At 42.1% G+C, this 21,078-nt stretch overlaps 3 protein-coding genes across 12 annotated transcripts in view; 1 reads left to right on the top strand and 2 right to left on the bottom strand.

Annotated features, from left to right (window-relative positions):
* LOC113021216 (RNA binding protein fox-1 homolog 2-like) overlaps positions 1–5,449 on the top strand; it is a 54,291-nt gene extending 48,842 nt beyond the window's left edge. For 7 of the 9 annotated variants that reach the window (XR_013908632.1, XM_080300444.1, XM_026165725.2 and 4 more), the window contains one exon: positions 1,957–5,449. Coding sequence is in view for 7 of the 9 variants with exons in the window: in XM_080300444.1 (XP_080156570.1) it covers positions 1,957–2,001 (45 nt within the window). In the remaining 2 variants the exon portion in view is untranslated. Of the gene's footprint in view, positions 1–1,203; positions 1,288–1,956 lie in introns of all 9 variants that reach the window. The other 2 variants (XR_013908633.1, XM_080300443.1) reach the window with 1 other exon arrangement.
* A 2,845-nt stretch (positions 5,450–8,294) lies between these two features.
* LOC113021215 (retinoic acid-induced protein 3) lies at positions 8,295–13,861 on the bottom strand. Of its 2 annotated transcripts, XM_080300445.1 has the most exons (5): positions 12,910–13,861; positions 12,475–12,812; positions 10,621–11,821; positions 9,837–9,892; positions 8,295–9,694 (listed from the first exon to the last, which is right to left on the bottom strand). In XM_080300445.1, the coding sequence occupies exons 3-5, from the start codon at positions 11,750–11,752 to the stop codon at positions 9,605–9,607; spliced, it is 1,278 nt and encodes a 425-aa protein (XP_080156571.1). In that variant the 5' UTR covers positions 11,753–11,821; positions 12,475–12,812; positions 12,910–13,861; the 3' UTR covers positions 8,295–9,604. The 2 variants fall into 2 exon arrangements, with proteins under 2 accessions (XP_080156571.1, XP_026021508.2); XM_026165723.2 differs by having other exon boundaries at positions 12,475–13,045.
* A 3,034-nt stretch (positions 13,862–16,895) lies between these two features.
* Positions 16,896–19,299, bottom strand: pde6hb (phosphodiesterase 6H, cGMP-specific, cone, gamma, paralog b). The gene is made up of 3 exons (XM_026165721.2): positions 19,006–19,299; positions 17,900–18,057; positions 16,896–17,808 (listed from the first exon to the last, which is right to left on the bottom strand). The coding sequence occupies exons 2-3, from the start codon at positions 18,040–18,042 to the stop codon at positions 17,691–17,693; spliced, it is 261 nt and encodes an 86-aa protein (XP_026021506.1). The 5' UTR covers positions 18,043–18,057; positions 19,006–19,299; the 3' UTR covers positions 16,896–17,690.
* Between the last annotated feature and the right edge of the window lie 1,779 nt (positions 19,300–21,078).

Raw genomic sequence — 21,078 nt, 5'->3', positions numbered from 1 at the left:
CGACACATTATGTTCAGTTTAGTTCAGTTTTGTTTATGTAGCACCAGCTCATAACAATCTATTGATGAGGCGACTGTTGGAACAAAGAACTCCCTGTTTAAAGGAAGTGGGGGGAGCGTGAAGTCAGTCAGCCAGCAGTCTGAGCCTATAGCAGTATGACCCTGATGGTTCAGGGTCACCTGATCCACCATGGCTGAAAGTTTGAAGACTAATCTTAACAAGAGTCTACCAACTCCAAAATAGGAGCTGGTTCAGCAGCAGAAGGGCCTGAAAGCTGAAGCTTTGCCTCAAATTCTACTTTTAGAAACTCTAGAAACACCAAGTTAGCCTGCAGCATGAAGGTCATGTGGTGTACTGGGAAAATGTGATAGTATATGGCGTTATTTTCGTGCCACTATTCTGAGCGCACGTAAAAAAAAGTTTGCAGGTGCAAGTGTTGCATTTTGAGGAGAAATTTATTTTGAGCGAAGAAAAGCTGAATTTGAGTGAACAAAATTCAGTGCTGCGTGCAAAAAATGTATTTCAGTGTTTGCTATTATCCACACACACACACACACACACACACACACACACACACACACAATAGCAGCTCCTCTCGCTCAGTTTTTGTATTTGCGCTTGCTCGCAATGTGTTGCTCACGCTCTCAACATTTCTGCCTGTGCGCGTTCAACTCTTTCTGATCACTGTTATATTTGTGCCACAAAAACCAGCCAATCACAGACTTGGATGCAAAAATATCTGATTGGCTGTTCTGGTCTCCAATCAGCTCGGAATGACGAAATGCAATATCCCAGAATGCATTTCATCCAAAGCTCAAACGAGGCAGTGGCAGAGGAACACAAAGTGGCGGAGTTTGAAATATTACTCTTTCTGGGTCACAAAATAAACTTTAAAGATATTTTCATGTGAGAATGTTGCTGTGTAAACTTCTAATATCTGCTCGATTTATCAAGACATCACATATTTGCAAAAGTGCTCTAAACGTTTTCAGAGATGCCTGAGTTTTGGACGAAATACAATAAATTTCTCCTCAAAATGCAACACTTGCACCTGTAAACTTTTTTTTACGTGCGCTCAGAATAGTGGCACAAAAATAACGCCATAATAGTATGATGTCTTTAAAATAAGATGGGTCCTGACTGTTAAAGACTTTGTGTGTCAGGAGAAGGACAAATATTATGTGCCTTTTCTTGTCACTGCAGTGTTTTGGATCAACTGAAGGGTTTTGGATAAGATAACGAAGTTATCACGATGCAGTGATTCTGAGATATTTGACAAACATCTGTGTAAGTGAACAAGAAAAACTCTTGGGGAAAAAAATGAGGAGTTAGATATTTAATCTGTACGTTGTGGCGTCAATGTGGACTCTTTTTTTTTTTTTTTTAAATAAAAATTTTGCAATTCAATTTATTAGCTATTTCACTTTGTGAGTTTGATAAAAGCCTCCATGAGGAAGCTAGAATCAGGGACTCTGAGGTGTGATTGGTTGGGAGAATCATCAGCTGTATTTTTTAAATAAAATATTTTGATATTTGAAACCAGCTATAAAATGTGTTGCCCCCCCATCAAGACCATAAATGGGTTTTATTTTTAAAGAGAGCATCAAAATGTGTAAGTGTTGACAGTGAAATATTGTAGTTTTGATGATAGCATTGTGTGGGTTTTTTTGACCGTGGTAATCATGAATTGAAAATCCTACGTCGTGACCTCACTCGACTTTTTTCTCGTCCATCTTTTTGCAAGATGTCGCGCCGCATTTATGTCACTGAATTTTTCTGAAGAACAAATAAATGGAGGCGTTTGCGGTCTTGGGTGAATTCTAGTTCAGTCAGTACGTTTCTTGTAAGCGGTGTAATAGCAGCTTTTTATAGATGCATTCAGCACTTTTTTCTTCTTCTTAAATTATGTGTATATGTCTACTTTCATGACTCTGTTGTCCCTTCTGTGTCTTTCAGGCCAGTTTATACCGGGCTGGATACAGTAGGTTTGCTCCTTACTAAAACCACAAATCACATCCAAGGAATTTCACTTTGGTCCAAAACCCTTTTTCAGGCTCTTTGCTTGGCAGGAGCTCCCCTACATTTTTTTCTGCAGGCAGATTATAGCAACAACCCCTTTTATTATTTTCTTTTCCCTTTTTTTTGTCTTGTGGCGAGAGAAGTCATTGCCACATCATCAACTGAAACTCAGTTCCTGTACTTTTGTGTCCGTCACTGACATGGAAACGATGACAAAAACCCCCAAAACAAAAAAACTGCCAGGAGTGTATCCCTTGTATAAAGAGCTGGAGCAACAGGACACAGTTTGGGATGCTTTTTTGTTAGATTTGTTTTTGTTTTTTTAAGAAAAAACACTACAGGACCTGGAAGGAGACAGACTGCTGTTGTTCCTATGACATCCTGCACACTACAAAATCTTTTTTTTTTTTTTTAATTTTTTTTGTCCCTAAAAATATCCAGACTTCCAGTTTATCCACTGTCCTGTCAGACCTAACCACACACACACTCTTACATTAAACACCAAGTATAGATTCCTCTACACTTTCCTTTAGTGTCAGACTTCACTAAATGATACTAGAAAAAGGTACTTCTGTTTTTAAACACTACGTTGACATAGAGCTGCTCCCCCCTACATCCCTCTGATGTTAGTATCATGTAATACTGAAAAAAAAGAAAAGAATCAAATTCAGAGGATGTAGGAGCTATTCTTGTTTTTGCCACGCTGGAACATCCAACTTTCAGCTGGAGGAAACTTCTGACAGAAACCACTTTTTTTGTTCTCTTAATAACTTCGAACTTATATGGCATGTCTTTGGGGGGGGAGGGGGGGCATTTTTCTAACGTTTAAAACGTCCTGGCCAAATGTAAAAGGAAACACAAAGAGACTGTTTAAAAAAGACAAGGAAAAAAAGGTCTTTTTTTTTCTGCAGTACCTCGTTTGTTTTGCCTGCCGCAGACGTGTCATCATGTCGGAAAAAACAAACAAAAAACACCACGTGGCTCAGTGATTTTGAGTTTTTGTCCTTAATGCTCGCCTGCACATACTCCAGTCATTACTGCAAGTGCAACTCCAACATGGAGACATCACGACCGTCTTTTTAAAGGCCTCGTCCTCAAGTCTGCTTCTTCCAAAAGGAGAAATAAAGGACTCGTTTCTATCTCCTAAACCGTCAGACGTTCCTGCCGATCACATCAAAAAGATCCACAGGACACGAGTGGAACTAGCTTCAGCACCCGCACCACCCGCGTTGGGAAACAAATAACCTGTCAGTCGAACGGACGCCGATCCCTCCTGGCCGTCGTTCGGGAAATGGTGTGTGATCTCGACTCGGCAGAGCAGAGAGTGCAGGGAAGCACAGAGACGGGATTCATTATCGGTTTTGTTTCTATTTATATGCAGTGTTTTCACTAGGTTTTCACATCATTATGTAACTCTTAGGCCCCTCATCATGCTCTCTGGGATGGTTCACTCTGAATACTTTCAAAGCTTTCCTGGTGCACCTGAAGGCACAGCAGGACCTGTATGTGTTGCATCTGCATTTACTCTCACGTGGTTGTTGTCGTTATTGCTATTATTTGCCTTTTTTTCAGTTCCAAAGATTTTCAGAGGAAAGCACATTTCTTTTTTTTGTGTGTCCTTGTGTATTTTGTTTTTATTTTTGTGTTTTTCTGCCTTTACTTTATTCTTTAGCTGTAATTTTTATTTTTTTTAATGTGTGGGTTGAAGCTGTACAGCGTCGTAGCAGCACCCCTGGGAAATGTCATAAAAGCAATGTCTGCAAGACAGGGAATACACCTTTAATCCAGCCTGCAGAATATAATGACACTGCTGGGTTTAATTTGGTCTTAAGTGTCATTTATTAGCTTTTCTTTTTTTTCTTTTTTTCTTTTTTTGCACTAACACATGAGCACACAGTGCAGATGCAGAGGTGTTTGCTGCAGACAAGGGAAATCAGAGCAGATGGAGTCATGAGGGATGCACGGAGAGGCAGGTAGACCGAGAGGATATTTCAAAGTGCATTTTCCTGAAGGGCCAAATTAAAAAGTAAATTAGGAGGGGAGGGTGGGGGGCGGCACGATGTCAAAAGGGGTCCAGAGGCCCAGCAGTGTTCACCTTTTTTTTTTGAACAATGAAACAATGTGTGGGCGGTCAGTGAAGGGACTTTGTGGCAGTGTTGGTGAAGGTGAGAAGCTGAGCCATTAATCATCAGCTGACAGAATCACAGCGTCCCCCACTGTCTCTCCCTCTCACTCTGCTCCTTTCTTTGGGGGGAAGGCGGGGTAGTACAGTGCAAGGACAGGGTGGGTGGGGGGGTATTTTGTTTTTGTATGATTGTGAAACTGTGTGCAGTGGGTCCAATGAGTATTTTTGATGAGCATTACCTCCTTGTTTTTTTTGTTTTTCTTACAAGTATTACCACAAGTGTTGCTATGCATGCATGCTTTTTGCGAGAGAGGAAGGGTGTCGAGTCTCTTTTCTTTTTTGTGCATGAACTCAAATCGCAGTGCTGGAGGAGGAAGACGAGGTGGAGCGTGGCGTGTTTACACAGCGGGGGGAGTAAGAAAGAGAGAGAACCTGGGATGATGTGTGATGCGGGGTGACAGCAGTGACTGCTGCTCTCGGTTCAGGCCCTGCACAGTGTCTGGATTGTGGGGGAGGGTTGGGGGGGGGCAGTCCAGTCCACTTCAGTCCACCTGGGTTATCTATGCTCTCTGCTGTGTGGTCCTCATGGTAATCACCTGTCTGTCCCCCCTGTGGTTTTTTTTTTTTTTTTTTTTTAGATTAAAACCCTTAAAATGTTAAGAGTAACAGCATTAGTCCACCCCGGTGAAAAGCTTCTGCGCAGAGCCGTGTTAGTGTTGTTATTATTATGAACCTGCCCACAGAGATGCTCATTTAGAAAGCTCTCCGCCTCGCTCATCCAGCTGGCAACAAGCTGCAGTCACGGCGCCGTTGTTGAGCAGCGACCGCGGCGCAGCTGCTTTCACTCGCTTTTTTTGGTTTGTTTGTTTGTTTGTTTGTTGTTGTTTTGGTTTTTTGCCTCCTCTAATTGGGAGTTAATCCTATTTTGAAAAGCTGCGAAGTAACCGCACAGGTGCGCTCGAGGAACACGGACTGAAAACAAAAGTCATCCTCAGCTGCTGGCTGCCGATGCCCCCCACCCCACACCCCGACTCCCTGCACTGCACTCAAGAAGTCAGCCCAGTGGGAGTTTTTGTACAGCAGTTTAATAAATGGGTTTAAATTGCATGTGAAGTTTTTTTCCCTTTCCTCCTCCCTGTCACATGCTCTCAAAGGCTCATTTATCCAAGTGATTTTTTTTTTAAAAAATTAAGTAAGTGACTTGTATTTTCTCACAATGTTTTATTTTGCCATTCTTGTGTCTGCCTTCTGTTTATTCTCTTCATTATTATTGAATGTATATAATAATAAACTGTTTGGTTTTTATACCCGTCTTTGATTTGTTATTAGCTTTTCTGGCCTTTAGTGTCGCAGGCCCTCGCACTCATACCTGCCTCTCGCTCCGTAAACGATCACCCAGTTCTGCTCCCACATGACCTCCAGTAAATTTAGTGTATTTATTGAAACTAAGCAAATCCTGAGTAATTTCCGAGCTGCAGTTCCTTAAAGTGCACAGAGGTGGGTTGGAAACTGGAGATGCTTGCTGTGCATTATTTCTGAAGTGCAGGAGAGAGCTGCGTGAAGCTGAGGGTTGAAAAACACATTTAAGCTCTGTTTAAAAACTGCAACTGAATCAACTTTACATCCACTCTGCATCACAATCTGAAGCCAGGAACTTTTTCTTCCCCAAACATCCAAATTTGAGAATTGCATATAGTACTATGCAAAAGTTTTGAGCTGTCCTTCATTCCTGTTTTTAAATATTTTGCTAGGAAATTCAAAATAGGTGCAGTGACTTGTGAAAACATACATGTAACTACAGTCTATAAGGCAAAAACAGAGTTTGTACGATTCTAACAAGCTTGAAAGTCGATATTTGGTGTGACCACCTTTATTCAACACTTTCTTGTCATTTCTTTAAGTAGTCTTCAGGAATAGTTCTCCAAGCTTATGGAAGGATATTCAAAGGTCGTCTTGGGATGTTGGCTTTGTTCTGTTCTCTGTCAACATGAGCCCACACTGCTTCAGTAATGTTGAGGTCCGGGCTCTGGGGGAGGCCAATCCATGACTGACGGTGCTCCACTGTGTTTTTCTCTATCCAGGTCTGCTTTTACTGCATTGGCAGTCTGTTTGGGATCATTGTCGTGCTTTAAAATGAAGCTGTTGCCAATCAGACATTTTGATCTAAATCTCGTGGCACTTTTCTGCATCCACAGTTTCCTTCAGCTTTGATAAGCTCCAACACCACTGGCTGAAATGCAACCCAACCATGTCAGAGCCACGGCCGGCTGTAGACACTCTCTGTTATACATTTGTCCTGATGACCTCTCTGCATATTAACAATTTGGACCAATAATGTCAAATTTGGATCCATCACTCCATCAGACCAGTTGCCACTGATTTCCAGTCAGGTTCTTGTGTATTTTGGCGACCTCAGCTTTTTCTCCCTCGTTTCACAAACAGCAGACTGATCAACTGAAGGGCTAGATGCATCTCTCAGGTCCTGCATCATGTCTGGATCTTTTTTCATATGTCTCAAGGACCTGACTTTCACATACTGCTCATCTGGCGTATATATTTTTACAAGCCTTGCCACTTCTTTGGTCCTCCACTTGTCCATTTTTAAGGACACTGTTATCTATGTTATCTATTTTTCATAGATTCAACTAAACAAATTCTGTTTTTTAAAAGGACTGAGCTGAGAATGAGTGAAGAAGGCAGGCATTGTCTAAAGAAACACTTTGAAGGATCCTCAGAAATTGAAGGCACTCACTGACTCCCATTTCTTCTTGATGCAGTGACCCTCTTACCTCACAGTTATCAGGAGGTGATAGAGCACATTCTCAGATAGGGTTCTGGATTTGTTGAGCTGGCAGCCATTATGTTATTTCCTTCCCATGATTGTGTCAGTCTTATCATTTTCTTTGCAGTGTTTGTCTAAAGTGGGGTGGCTGTCAGGTCAGCCACTAATCAGAAGGTCGGTGGTTCGATCCCAGGCTGCACCCTGGCTGCATGCCAAATATCCTTGGGCAAGATACTAACCCCATGTTTGCCTACTGGTGGTGGTCAGAGGGCCCGGTGGCGCCAGTGTCCGGCAGCCTCGCCTCTGTCAGTGCGCCCCAGGGCAGCTGTGGCTACAATGTAGCTTGCCATCGCCTGTGTGTGAATGGGTGAATGACTGAATGTAGTGTGAAGCGCTTTGGGGTCCTTAGGGACTAGAAAAGCGCTATACAAATGCAGGCCATTTACCATTTAAAGTGAAGTTATCCAATCAGGAGCGAGCTTGCTTTAAATAGAACAAAACCCTATACCAAGCAGAGATAAGGGAGTTTCTCATTAGACATGAGAAGTCGGGGAGTCAACTGAATGCTGCAATATTTAGATAACAAGCTTCCAAAGAATCCCTGCTCAGACAGTCCAGAAACGTGGCCTCCTCTGTGGGGCGCGAGCCGGGTGATTGATGGAGGCGCCACATGCCCACCGTTTAACGCAGCTCAGCGGTGCTACGTTGCAGTTAACTCTTGACTTTTCTTTTTGTTTTTACTCCTCCAGACCAAATTTACTGTATGATAAGCTCTTCCACCACCTCCAAACTTGCTCATCACTGCCAAGGGGGAAACAAACTGGAACAATCTTTAATTGCATCTAGAGTTAATGGCCGTAAATGGGTTGGATGTGGCAGGAAACCTCATATCCCTGCTAATTGCACTAATGCACAAGAGGCCAATTGCCAATTTGATGGCATGCTCTCGCTGAGTAATTGAAGTTGGGCTAATTGGAAGAATAGGCAGAGGCCTGACAGAGGAGGAGGTGTGTGAGAGATTGCATCTTTTGAAGTGGGGAACTGACCTTTTGTGGATGGCAAATCACTACAGGCCATCGGAGGGAGGAAGGGAGGGGGCAAGAAAATAAATGGCACACTGAATCATCTTCTCTCCCGTGTATTACAGAGGGACGAATTTCTTATTGCACATTCTGCCTCTTGTAAATGAAACCGTGACTATGATAGTTGCTACTAAAAAGGTTTTACATCTACCTAGTCATCTACTATGACTTGTTACGACGTTGCCCCCTGGTGGCTGCTCCCTGTACACAAGTGTTTGTTTACTGCAAGGAGGCATTCAAATTATTAAGTGGACATTAAAAAAGACTGAGCTCTGACAGAACGAAATCCTTTATGTAGAAGTCTTTTTTTATTGAGCACATTATGCAAGCATTTGTAAAATAAAGGTTACACTTTATAATAAGTGACTAAGAGCGTAATTCTCCTGTAATTGAATGGACTTTTAGTGCATTTTTTTTAAAGTTACAGTGTAATTACATTTAGTTACAAATACTTAGAGGTAGGCACACTAGAATAAGGTGAGAACAAGTTGGGTTTTTACAGAAAAAAACAAAAATCACATGTCATAAACACACTGTAGTTTTCAGCACAGGCTGCATTATGGAGTGGATTAATCTTGCTTTTCTTGCCTGTTTATTTAATATTCATTATGTTGATTTGCAGGATGGATGTTCTGTTATTCAACTGTGCTTTTCTTTTACTAATATAAATGTGTTGAGGACTTTTCTGCCTTACAAGAAAAAACAAATACCATCAAATTTGCAGAATCTGTGCACTACTCATAATGCCTTATGCACTGCTTAAATTTACTAAAATTACTTACACACTAATTAGCTTTACTTGCAGTATAAGTTTTTCTTTGTTTTCTGTAAAACCCTGATTTGTTATCCCCTTATTCCTTTGTGCCTACCTTTAAGTATTTGTAGGTAAATATAATTACGTTATAATAAAGTATTGACATTCCGTTTAATCACAGAGGAATTACGCACTTGGCCTCAGGCCGTATTTTTAAAGTGTTACGGGGTAAAAAAGATGCCTATGTTGTATCTTTCTACATCACTCCAGTTGTTTTGCAGAAACGTGTAACTGTGACGTAACTTTGAATATGAAGATGCTGATCAGTGATGGCACGAGCCCTCCCACAGCGCTGACGGATCTCCTGTCCTATCTCCTCCTGTCTTGTCTCATTTCGTCTGATCCCGCCTTCCTTTCCTTTCTCACCTCGTTCTCTCTTCTCGTTCCTCTCAGTTGTCCTCTCGCTCCTTCGTGGATGTCTCTGCTCAGCAGTTTGGCACCTTCAAAGCGACACTTTCACGCCTCCTGTCACCTCAGGGCTATTATCTGCCATCTCCGAGTAGCAACACACACACCGTGACTGAGACGCCCCACTGTTGAGAATTCGCCCCGTGGATTTGCCAGAACAAAGCTGGACTATCTGAACCCGTCCAGCCTCGATGATGAAACTCAAGCAGATGAGTCATGCTGCTGAGCCTGCTCTCTTTGGGGGCGACATATGATTTTAAATCCTACAAACACACTTAAAACACCATTTCTTATAATACTAAAAATATTTACATTTCGCACATTAAAGTACAAATTAGGCCATGAGGTGTGTAAGGCCTTATTCAGATAAGGTTTTATTCATGTCCATAATATTCATCATAGGGTTCATTGTAGTTGGTAGTCTGAGGGCGAGGAATGGTGTAATCTTTGTCGGTGTCGATTTCCTGAAACACAAAACATCGCTGCAATTAATACCCTCGATAAAGTCCAATTAATCCTACAATATAGCTCAGTCACGTAGTTAAAAGGTCACACTGTTGAATGTTGGACCAGCAGGAGTCGGATGGTTTATCCTTCAGTACTCACCGTCATGGAGAATCCCGACTCGTAGGGCGATCGGAGCGATTGCTCAGCTCTCCGGCCTGAAGGGAGACGCGTTACACAGTCAGCTAATTATATACATTATATGCGTTCATCGTAAAGGCGCACAGTGAGAGCTGAGCTGACAGATATCAGGAGTCATTTTCTAAGGTTGGGTTCATTTTTACCTCATGTTTGAGGAAAGCCATTTGGCTAATGTGTCCTTATTGATCATAGTTAGTCTATTCTGTTTTTTTCCTGGTTTTGCGCCTTTAAAATGAGAATGAAACAACATCCTTTATGGATCTGTGGTGCACGCAAACTTTATTAGATGATGTAGATTTGAGGAGTGCAAAAAAGTGGGGCATTAAATTGATTAAAAAGAAATAATCATTGCCGATTAGAGTGGATCCCAGGTGGTCTTTTATTAAATAATCATCATATCCTATAAAGTCATGAGAGTAATAGGCTTGTACTGATGAACATCTTTTAAACTGTCAGGTCGATCCTGAATTCTTCCGTACACGTGACTTAGTATAAATCCTTAAATGCGAAAATTCTAGTTTACCAGTTCTATTGTACATATGTGAATATTTACTGGTATTTTTAGGTCTTTGTCAAAGAAAATGAGCTATCTCTTGGATTGCTAGTCAACCAGGTGTGGTTAGGAATGCGGTGAGGATTTAAATAGTCAATTTCAAAAGATAATTTCAATAATCATATTACCTTTATGTCCCAAATCATCTAACTGTAAGTCACACTTTTTTTAATCAACACAACAGCATCTCACCTCTCTTGTTCTCCAAGTCATTCTCAAAACTTCCATTGTCTCTCCCCTCCTTCTGGCTTCCTAGTCCTGGCATATCAGCATTGGGGCTGGTCCATCCTGCAAAGCTCAAAGGGAGATCCTTGGACTTCACTTCCCCATTGCAGAAGAAGGCGACCTGGGACAACCCATGCCCAATCAGTAACACCCAGCCATTTGCTACCAAGGCAATGCTAATTACTGGGTCATCCCAATTTGGCCGACGGCCCAGCTCGGGGTTCCCCTTGGTGAACATAGTGATCCACACCACCCAGATGCAGGCAGAGAGAAGCAGTGTGACGAAGACCAGCCCACTGTGCAGCTTCCCTTGCTGGTTGATGGGTCCTGTGTAGCTGTAGCTGTAAGTGCAATAATTGCGGCACAGGAGGTGCAGGGAAAGAATCAAGCTGATAGCCAGTAAGCACAGGACGTAGATCAGTAGCATGACGAATTCCCCCTGGCTGTACTCGCAGCGCTTGTTATCCCGGACCAACACGATGATCAGCCACTCTGTGGCAATGATAACTTGCACAGTGAAGAGCCCCAGAGCCACAGCAGGCTCTCCCCAGCCTCGAGCTGCTGCAAAGCCCAACAGAGCAAGGCAGCGAGCCAGCAGGCAGGAGAAGGCCAGCGAGAAGAGCACGCCAAAGAGGAACAGCCTAGTGGGGCACGTCTGCGGGGTGAGACTGATGATGAAAGAGAAGGTGATGCCAAAGATCCCCGCCGTGGCCAACAGGAACAGGGACATGGAGGCCACCATGCCTCCGATGTTGCTTTTTCGATAATGGCGGGATGAGATGCAGACACACAGGGACCAGATCAGCAGGGTTAAGAGGAGCCCTATACTTAGCAGGAAGCCCGCACTGGCCAGGGTCTCCAGCACAATCCCCCATGCTGCCCGGCGGTCACACAGATACCTGTACATGGGATGCAGCCCGTTGCCGCAGCCTCGGACTCCGATCAGGGATGTAACATTTGAGGAAACGGTTGTGGTGGTGGTTGTGGTACTGGTTGAGGTGCTGTTGGCTGACTGGCACAGACAGGTGAGAGGGGCATAAAAGAGGAACAGGAGGGGAGAAAGGGATTTCAGGTTCTTGGATGAAAGGGCCATATTCATTATAGTAATCCACACGAGGATTCGGTCCTCCTTTGTTTAACCGTCCTTTGATGTGGCAGGTCTTTAATCCTGAAACAAAAAAGAGTAAAATACATTTCACGCATGTTTGACTGCAAAACTGTCAGTCGGGAGGAGAAGTTTGTCCGAAACGCATTAAAAGTCTGCAAATCAAGCATGGTGAAATGGAAGCTAACATGACAGAGGTCACAGCATGGAAGAGACAAAAGGAAGAAGAGGTTTGACAGTAGCTCGTGTGAAGAGCACAGGAGGAGAAGGGAGTGTATAAACATGCCAGAACAAAGCAGGGAAATGAATGAGCCGTTGCAAAGCTTGGAGGAAAAACTAGCTGCAACATGGAGGCGAGGCCGGGACAGAAAAGGAGACGTAGCGAGCGCCGTCACACAACACGATTGCCGGTTATAACCAGTTAAGATTAGAGGTGAGAGACAGTCAGATAGTCACTTGTGATAGCTGAGGAGCACTTCCCGCATTACACAGTGGAGTCTTTGTTCCAGCACCAGAGATTTAAATATGACCTTTTTGGCAGTTTTAGCACAGGATAAAAAGGCCTCGTGTCCTCAACTTTGCCCCATCACTTGCTCACAGGGGGTTACAGAGGTTTTTACCAATTCCAAACATTATTTTGATGTCTATTATTAGACATCAAATCAAAATATAAATAGATTCACAAGCCTGACCCAACCTTTATCGAATACACTTACCTTTTATCCTCTGGGATGCAAGTATAAGCAGATCCACCTCCTCCGAATTACACTCAACTAGTCTCAGTCTGACGTTCAAGCTGCGGTAAACTCTTGTTGATGTTCTGCACCTCTTATCTTGATGATGTGCTCATTTCTCTGCCAGCAAGAGAAATGAGCACAAGGGAGAAGAGGGGAAAAAAAGGACGAGGTCCAAAAGCACCACCGGAGAGGATTGTTTTCAACTTGCTTAGAAGGTTGGAAACCTGTACCTCCACAAATTCTTGGCTTTTAGATCCCTCCCGTCTGCTGTGCTTCGCTGCGTCCCTCCCTGTGATTAAGGTGGGGCTCCCGCACACCTGGAAGCGATGAGAAGTCACACCTCCCAGATTTATGAATCTCATTTCCCATAAGAATTTGCATCCCGTCTGTTGATAATGTGGTCATGTGTTTCACCTGAGGTGCAGGGTCACAGCTCAGCAGAAGTAAGAATCAAGGGCGTTAGGGCGAGCCCGCCTGACTCATCCCACCATCACCTGGATACAGAACAGGAGCAGCAGTCTCCTTGGTTACTAGTAAATCACAGCCATAACACTTGAAATTGGCGAGTTCGCCACAAGTAGGGTTGCATCAGGAACAGAGAACGCTTTTCACCGTTGCAAGCCCATACGTAACACCTCCGCTCATGCCTGCACACGCACATTGTTTAAGGGTGTGTTCAGCTGAAGCTTAAGTCACTCTTCAACTAAAGTTTGCTCTAAAGCCCAGAGGGACTTTTTCCATTTGTAAGCTGGTTTGTTGCAGGAGCAGGGTGTGTGCACACGGATGTTGGCCAATGTAAACGTCTCCTTCGAATAAATGTTTCAAAGGCACCAATATGTTGTACATGGAGTGTCTGTGTGCATATTAGACACTCGGCAACCCCGCTGTCTGGGAAGCGCGACAGTGTTGAAGGATGCTGACAGAAAGTGTGTCTTTAAGACTTTTTGGGGCCTTTCTTGCTGCATTGAGAAGGTAAACTTGTATTTTAGGTGCTCCACCAACTTGGATCTGATTAAACTCTCTCGCACTGGATGGAGAGCAATGACTGAGCATATTCCCAGTTTTATTAGTCCAAGGAATCCGAATCGATGTTTAGCGACCCGATGGTTTCCTTGTACTGAGACCTTGTCGAGGTTTACATTGAGACTCTACACAACATCCTCAACAGTGTTTGTTTTGAGCACAGTTGTGTTTCGGTTGTTTTTCTCTCTCTCGGGTTTGCGAGTTTCACTTTAGAGTCTGTTGGGTGTAGCATTTTGATTTCTAATGTTTGCCAGGAGCAAGTTTGAAGATGTTTGGAGTACAACACAAACACAGTCAGAGCTGACTCACTGTCATGTGGTCATACCAGTCTCAATAAACATATTCACCAAAGCCTAAAACTAAAGTCTTTTACTGTAGATAATTTTTATTTATTTTGATTAGTTTCTCTTTTTTTAAATGTTTCATTTAGTTTTTTAAAAAAAAAAATCTAAATACAGTGAAATTTTGTGATGGCTGGTGGATTTGTGCCCCAGTTTTTTGTAATCTGCAGACTTTGATACGTATGGAAGCCCGTTTCCGCCACAAAAAAAAAAAAAAGGATCCATAACTCAAAATTTCGAGTTATTTTCTCGAAATTTCGAGTTATTATCTCGAAATTTCGTCATATTAACTCAAAATTTTGAGAAAAGCAACTCGAAATTTCGAGTTAGCGCTGCCAATCAGTAATCTACGTGAATGACGTCATTTCCATGTTACCCGGAAGCTGAAGCCCTCAGCTACAAATGCTACAGCTAAGCTACCGGTATTACATCCAGTCGTGAATGCACAGATTGCTGAGTGTTTTCAGCCTGGCTTCACAAATGATGAAATCCCTGTGTTATTAGCTGAATCACATGGCGTTACTATCAGCAAACATACTTTAATTTGTTGGGATCCGTTTTTGAGTGCGCGGTCCTTTTTTTTTAGTGGCGGAAACGGGCTCTCATAGATACGACTGTAACACCAGATTCAAAAATCTTCCTAGCTGTGCTAATGAGCACATAAAAACCTCAACACAAATAAAATAACCATTTTTCATGTGAGAGCACAAATATTTGCATTTAAATTGGGACTTGCTGTCTGTAAGCAAAATGTCATGAAGTCTTTTAATAGCCTGCAAAGAAGTTTCATTAGTTATACAGTGTGTTTTGTATACTGTATAATGTTTAGCATATCAGTTGCTCTATGGGACATGAAGTGTTTAAGGGGGACACTAAAATAGTCTAATGAGTATTGTGATCATCTTCTCTGGCAAGGAGAGCAAATGAAGCGAGACGAAGGTTTTAGATTAATTTATCTTTCATCAATACATTTTTCTTTAACTTATATTAATTATTTATATAGCACCAACTCAAAGCAACAGTTGCATCAGGGTGCTTTACGTTGTAAGGTTAAGATCCTACAGAAGATCCCTATGGGCAAGCACTTGGAGACAGCGAGAAGGAAAAACTCAATTTGAACAGGAAAAAAACCTCCGGTAGAACCAGGCTCAGGGAGGGGGAGGGGCAGCCATCTGCTCCAACCAGTTACATTGGAGAAAAGGGATGAAAAAGGAGAGCATAGAGCGGCAAGAACAAACACAAACGAATGCATCAGTACTTCAATATTCTGGATCAACTAGAATCTTTTCAGCGAGCTTTTAGAACAGCCTGAAAATAAGGAAACAAAAAGTCCAGCCTAGAAGAAATGGGTGGACTAGCTTTTCAGCATCACTCTGAGACAAGATGTTTCTAATCTTAGAGATACTGCACAGATAAAAGAACACAGTCCTACATACCTGTTTATATGCACATTGTTGGGCATATCCTGATTAAAAATGACTCACAGCATTACTGGAGGCTGAGGTAGTGCCATCCAGAGTAAGTATCTGCTTAGACATCATTAAATTTTTAGGGCAGAGTAGAATAACCTCAGTTTTGTCAGAATTTAGAAACAGGGATTTCGAGGTAATCCAGACCTTTGTATCTTTAAGACATTCCTGTAGTTTGACTAATTAATTTGTGTCATCTGGATAGCAATAAAAATGTAAGCAACATTTCCTAATGATATTGTCTAAACAAAGCATGTATAATGTTAAAAAAAGAGCTGCCAGCACAGAACCCTGACTCCCTGTTTACATGAAAAAACTGGAGTCTGTCAGATAGGTCTGATTCAAACCGTATACCAGCAGCGTACTCTAGTTACTGTTGTAAAATGATGTGATCGACAGTGTTTGATATCTATACGTAACAAAATTTAAGTACTACAGTGGTCCCTCGTTTATCGCGGGAGTTACGTTCTAAAAATAACCCGTGATAGGTGAAATCCATTAAGTAGCCAGCTTTATTTTTTATAACTACTATTATTATTATTGTTATACACTACACACTTTATACACTTTTCTCAGACAGGCATCAACATTTTCACATTTTCTCTCTTGTTTAAACTCTCAAAGTTCAAACCTTGGTAGAAAAATAAGTCCAGCATTATACAATGAAACCAAAGCCCCCACGGTTGCCTTTGATGGTGCAAAATGTTTAATCGACATTGTTGTGTTTGTTGGGGAGAAAACTTACAAACATACAGTGCAGCACTTCAGAGTCACACTGCTAGCGGTCGAAGATTTATGTAAATTTGACAAGCTGAACTCATTCTGTACTGTACTGGAGACACGAGGAGATTGATTGACAGTGGTCTACAGCCAATCACGACGCAGAACACAATGCACTTCCCAAAAAAAACCAACAAAAAAAACAAACATGCAAAGTTGCACAAATAAAATCTGTGAAACAGGAAGGCTGCGAACGGTGAACCGCGTTATAGCGAGGGACCACCGTAACCGTTTTACACCGTTTAGCAGGAAGACATATCATTGACCTGTCAATCAGAAATCATCAGCCAATGGGTGCATGGTGTTTATAGTCAGATCCACCTTTCCTGTTTACCACCGTGTTTTTGTAACCAACATGGTGATAAAGAAATGTTCATCTCGAGGCTTCAAAGCAGGATGTCTCATTTTTTACGTCCTTCTTTTGTAGTGTTTTAAATTGATGTAGCATTCTTTCCTATCGGCTGATAAAAAGAAGCCTGATTATCAAGTATAAAAGAGAAAAAAATCCCACTCCTCAATTGATCTCTTCAATGAATGCTTGTTTAAACCTTGTTTTATACAACATGTCATTCATTTTATAAATTGTTGCTCCCATTTAGCAGGAAATGGGTGATAAAGCAAGATACACTCAAAACAGTGGGTGATGTCATGCTGCCAGGTCCATCATTTATGTACAGTCTATGATTTAATAGTGATTTGATATTATTTTTCTTTTACTGATTTAAAAAAAATGCCATGTTACTCTGTTTATGTCTTTCAGAAAAAAAGATGAGGGTAGTAAAAGTAGTGAAAATAAACTGATTTTTATTTCAGCTATTTGGACATGCCAGTTCACAACACATCTTCCATAATATAGTGTTTGCAAACACAAAACTTATTTGCCTTTAACTTCTCTAAGGAGGGAAGTGCAGGTAGCAGCAAGGACAGAAAGAGATGGAAAGCAGGACAAAAAGGAATTCCTCCTCAATGATCGCGTGAAAGAGCATTGTAGTTTTTCACCATTACAGCATGTTGCACACCCACACTGCATCCCTTGGTGTTTACAACAACCTTGTGCACAAGGAGTAGAAAATACAATGCAAAACAAAAGAGGGAGGAAGTACAAAAGGAAGATAAGGTAAAAAGGTTTAACGCTTAGAACAAATTATTTACATTTGTAATTACAGCTAGAAGCAAATACAAGCTAGTGTTGACAAGTGTTTTGCTTGCATCCATTGCCGTGGGTCGGGAGTGGCACAGGGAGGCAGGGAAGTCCACATGAGGAGGGGGGAGGAGTCGGGAGGAGACTATGCTAGGTGGATGAAGGGGAAAGGAAAAAGGTAGGTGGAGATGGTTTTCTCGTCTTTTCATTTCAAGTATATATACTGTAAACAGTATCATATTATAATATAAAAACAACAACATCATTATGCTTTCCGTCCACTTAGTGGCGCAAAGCAAGAGGTAGATAGACGAGAGGGCATTAGGGGGTTTGCTGGCAGCCTTATCACGACGTGCCAAGCTGAGGTGGAGAGAAGGCCAGGTGGAAAGGATTAGACAGAGGAAGGGTGCAGGCAGGTGAGGAAGGCTGGAGGCAGTGGGTTTAAATGATTCCGTATTTGGCCAAGTCGCTGAGCTCCATGTCGCCGAAGGCTTCCCATGGGCACACCACTGAGAAGTCTGTGCCAAGACCATCCATGCCAGGGATATCATCACCAAAGCTGGAGAAAGAGGAAACAAAGAGGTGAGCGTCCAAAGTCCTGATCTGTTCCCTAATCTATACATTTAAATATCACAAAAACTGTGTTTTACCCCTTCTGGCCTGGCTTGGGGGCCTTGCTCTTGAATGTGCGGGTCTGCCTCTGCTTGAACTTGGGTGGCCCCTTCTTGGGTGTAGTGGGGCCTGTGGTTCCACCGGGGGCCAGGGCGCTTCCTGCTGGGGGGCTGGCGTTCATTTCTACTGCGGATCTCTGAAGGCAGAAAGACATTGATAAAGCCTCGCATTGCCTCCTGCTGCCCTCGTGCTAATCCTGTTTGCTTCCAGCGCTCGGTGCCAATCCATGGAGATTACACAGATTAGCTTTACAGACAGATTAGCTCTAATCCCACTGTAATCCACAGTGGACTAATTGCCCTTCTTGGACAGCAAGAATGACATGTGCAATAAGCGGAAGACCTTCATTCTTGACCTCCAACTTTTCCATTTGCTCTTTCATCCACCTGACAGTTTGGAAACCAGACTCGAAAACAAGTTTGTCTTAACTTTGATAATCTTGATATAAGGTTTTTTTTCTTGTTGTTGTTTTGGCTGAATAAGTGAGGCTGTTATTGTCAAATCACATCACGGCGTTCTCTTCACTGTATTGAAAACGCCTTGACCAAAACATCCCTGCCTGTTCCCTTTGCTCTCGTCTTAAGCCGTGTCCTTTCTGAGCCCCCCTTTCCTCTGACTGCTAACACTGTTAAGGCATTCTGACAGAGGTGGAAGAACACCCTGGCTTGTGATGTTATGCACCACCTGCAGATACAGACAGCCTGCGGATGCAGAGGCTCTCCTGATCTTTCAGCTGAACGGTGATGCAGAGACGCTGCCCGGCAGGCTCACGACCATCTGTTTGCTTTGATTGAACGTTTTGCAAATCCAGTGCATCTTTGTTAGCCCAAAATAGATGTAGATTTTATTTTTTTTATTGCCTTGTTGTCTTTCTTCCTGCTTTCCTTGTATTCGTTTACAATTTTAGCAGATACATTATCATCACACTAAATTATCATTGTTATCTTTCCACCTGTCAGTTATCCACGTACCTACGTATCTACTGCTACTTTTATCCTTATTATATGTTACATTGTAGCGCCACCCGGGTAGTTTCATCACTAAACAAAGTCAATAAAGTTGCAGCTGCAGAGTTTGCACTTACTTGCAGTCACAGATTTCCCAGTTGCTGCTCAGAGCTGCTTCTCTCTGCTCCTTGAGTAAGTGAAGTGTGTTGTCTGTGTTGCACTTTTATACTATTAATTCTAATCCCCACATCAGCCTTTTTCCAGTCACATGGTCACCAGAGAAGGTCAGCCAAACTTCTCCACCCATCCAGGATCTTCTGCTCCCCGCCCTCCCCACCTCTCAGCTCCCTTGTTCCCATTGGCCCCGCCCCACTGCTGTCCTACCTGCCATGGGATGGAGGTGGTGCAGCCTGCTGGAACAGATCATTCAAAGATCAATCTGGAAGGACTTTTATCTCACTTATCCCTCTAAACCCCCAGCACGCCTGCATTTAGCTTTGTCGTGAGAAGACAGCCGGTCGCGTTTCAGGCCCATGTGAGACGTTGTTTTCACATGTGGGTCTGTGCAGCTACACCAGTAAACAAAGAGCAACCCGACCTTGAGGAAATTTAACCATACCAACAGCTCAAATACAATTAAAAGCAACTTTAATGTGAGAGGTATGAAATTTGAAAAAACAAACAACAACAACACTCATTGACTCAGGTTCAGGCCCAAAGTCAAAGATCCAGCCTTTCTAGACTCTCCAATAATGCTTCTATGATACCAAGAAGTATCATAGTAAACTCGGCTATTTACCTTTAATTACACATGATATATGCATGAAGATTTAAGCAAAAAAAAAAAGTGCATTTCAGTTTTATTGTGGGAATTTGATAATGTCACATTTGCAGCCTGGAAAATGACAACATGACAACATGTTTACACATTAAGTTTCTGTAGCCATGTTTGGTTTAACAGGTATTCCTGGAATCAGCGTTAACTACGCAACCGTTTCGGTCCGAACCTTCACAGCGTGAGTTTGGCAGCTTCACTCTCAGAGACCTGCAGCAGTGTGGGAGGTCCACTTGAACAGTAAATGAACTCATTAACACCAATAAAAAACAAAAGACCTCCCTCCTGCCAGTTCCGTTCTTTTTAATGAACATAAAAAAAATCTAGAACTCGATGAAGAGCAAGATGAGCAACCTTCGACTTCATGCTTCTGAATATTTTTTCTACAGAGTGGAGATGAAATAAGAGGAAATGTTAAACTGAGCCTCGCTGGGTGGCTACCTGATATCTTTTTTTTAAATTCCAATATCCCAAGGGAGGAAAATGACAGGAAAAACTGCAATTCTTAATCGACACTTCTCTAAGCCATTAATATTTAAATGCTTTATTAATTCAGCCTCACTCATCTGGAAAAGAACGTCCACAGTTGATTTAATACTTTAGATTTGCTCATGAAAACTTTCACATGAGAAACAACTTGCATGAATAAATCATAACACAAGATGTGTAAGTCTTGAGAGACTTATATATATATATAACATATAAATATTTACTGTTTGAGGGAGAGCGAAACTTTCTCGTCTTTTCCATACGGGCTGTGTGTGGAAAGTGTTGATCTAAAGGTCGGATCCCAGATTAGACTGCTTGGAAGCAGGATAAAATAAGAGAAAGACACAACACAACCACATAACGCTGACTCAAAACATAGGAAGACATCGTCTAATTTCTGCTAATTTAACATAAAGTCAAGAGGCGTTTAATGCAAATTTAACCACACAGACATACACTCCTATATTTATCCAAAAACAAGTAAAAGTCTGATTTAATTGAAAATCTTTTCATTTAAAAAAGGAATAAAGAGAGAGACCTGGAAAAGAGGGCAGTAGAAATTGTAACAAAGATACAACTATACACAATACAAGACAGTGAACACAACATCCAGATCATAAGCAGTTTATTACAGAAATATTTCAAAGATGTTTTTAGGATTCTGTTAATCACAGCAAACATGACATGGGAAAAATGTGCACGCTTCACACAACCGAGCCAAAATGGCACCATTTAAGCTACACAAATACACATAAAGCTGAACGTTTATAAGATAAATAACAAGGATGCAGTTCTGAGGTGGTCGGGTTGTGAAGGAGGTATGTTTACTAGTTTAACCTATCGGTGGAGTAACATCAGCCTAAACATGAAATGAAGGTGCGGTTGT

Source organism: Astatotilapia calliptera, chromosome 4 (assembly GCF_964374335.1).
Source record: "Astatotilapia calliptera chromosome 4, fAstCal68.1, whole genome shotgun sequence".
In the NCBI taxonomy this organism is placed as follows: domain Eukaryota; kingdom Metazoa; phylum Chordata; class Actinopteri; order Cichliformes; family Cichlidae; genus Astatotilapia; species Astatotilapia calliptera.
This window is presented reverse-complemented; position numbering and strand designations above follow the sequence as displayed.

Coding starts and splice junctions, on each gene's coding strand:
- LOC113021215 (XM_080300445.1), bottom strand. CDS start 11,752: ATGAATATGGCCCTTTCATCCAAGAACCTGAAATCCCTTTCTCCCCTC. Junction 9,893..10,620: donor TGACTTGGAGAACAAGAGAG/GTGAGATGCTGT, acceptor GTCTCCCTTCAG/GCCGGAGAGCTGAGCAATCG. Junction 9,695..9,836: donor AGTCGGGATTCTCCATGACG/GTGAGTACTGAA, acceptor TTTGTGTTTCAG/GAAATCGACACCGACAAAGA.
- pde6hb (XM_026165721.2), bottom strand. CDS start 18,042: ATGAACGCCAGCCCCCCAGCAGGAAGCGCCCTGGCCCCCGGTGGAACC. Junction 17,809..17,899: donor CCCAAGCCAGGCCAGAAGGG/GTAAAACACAGT, acceptor CTCTTTCTCCAG/CTTTGGTGATGATATCCCTG.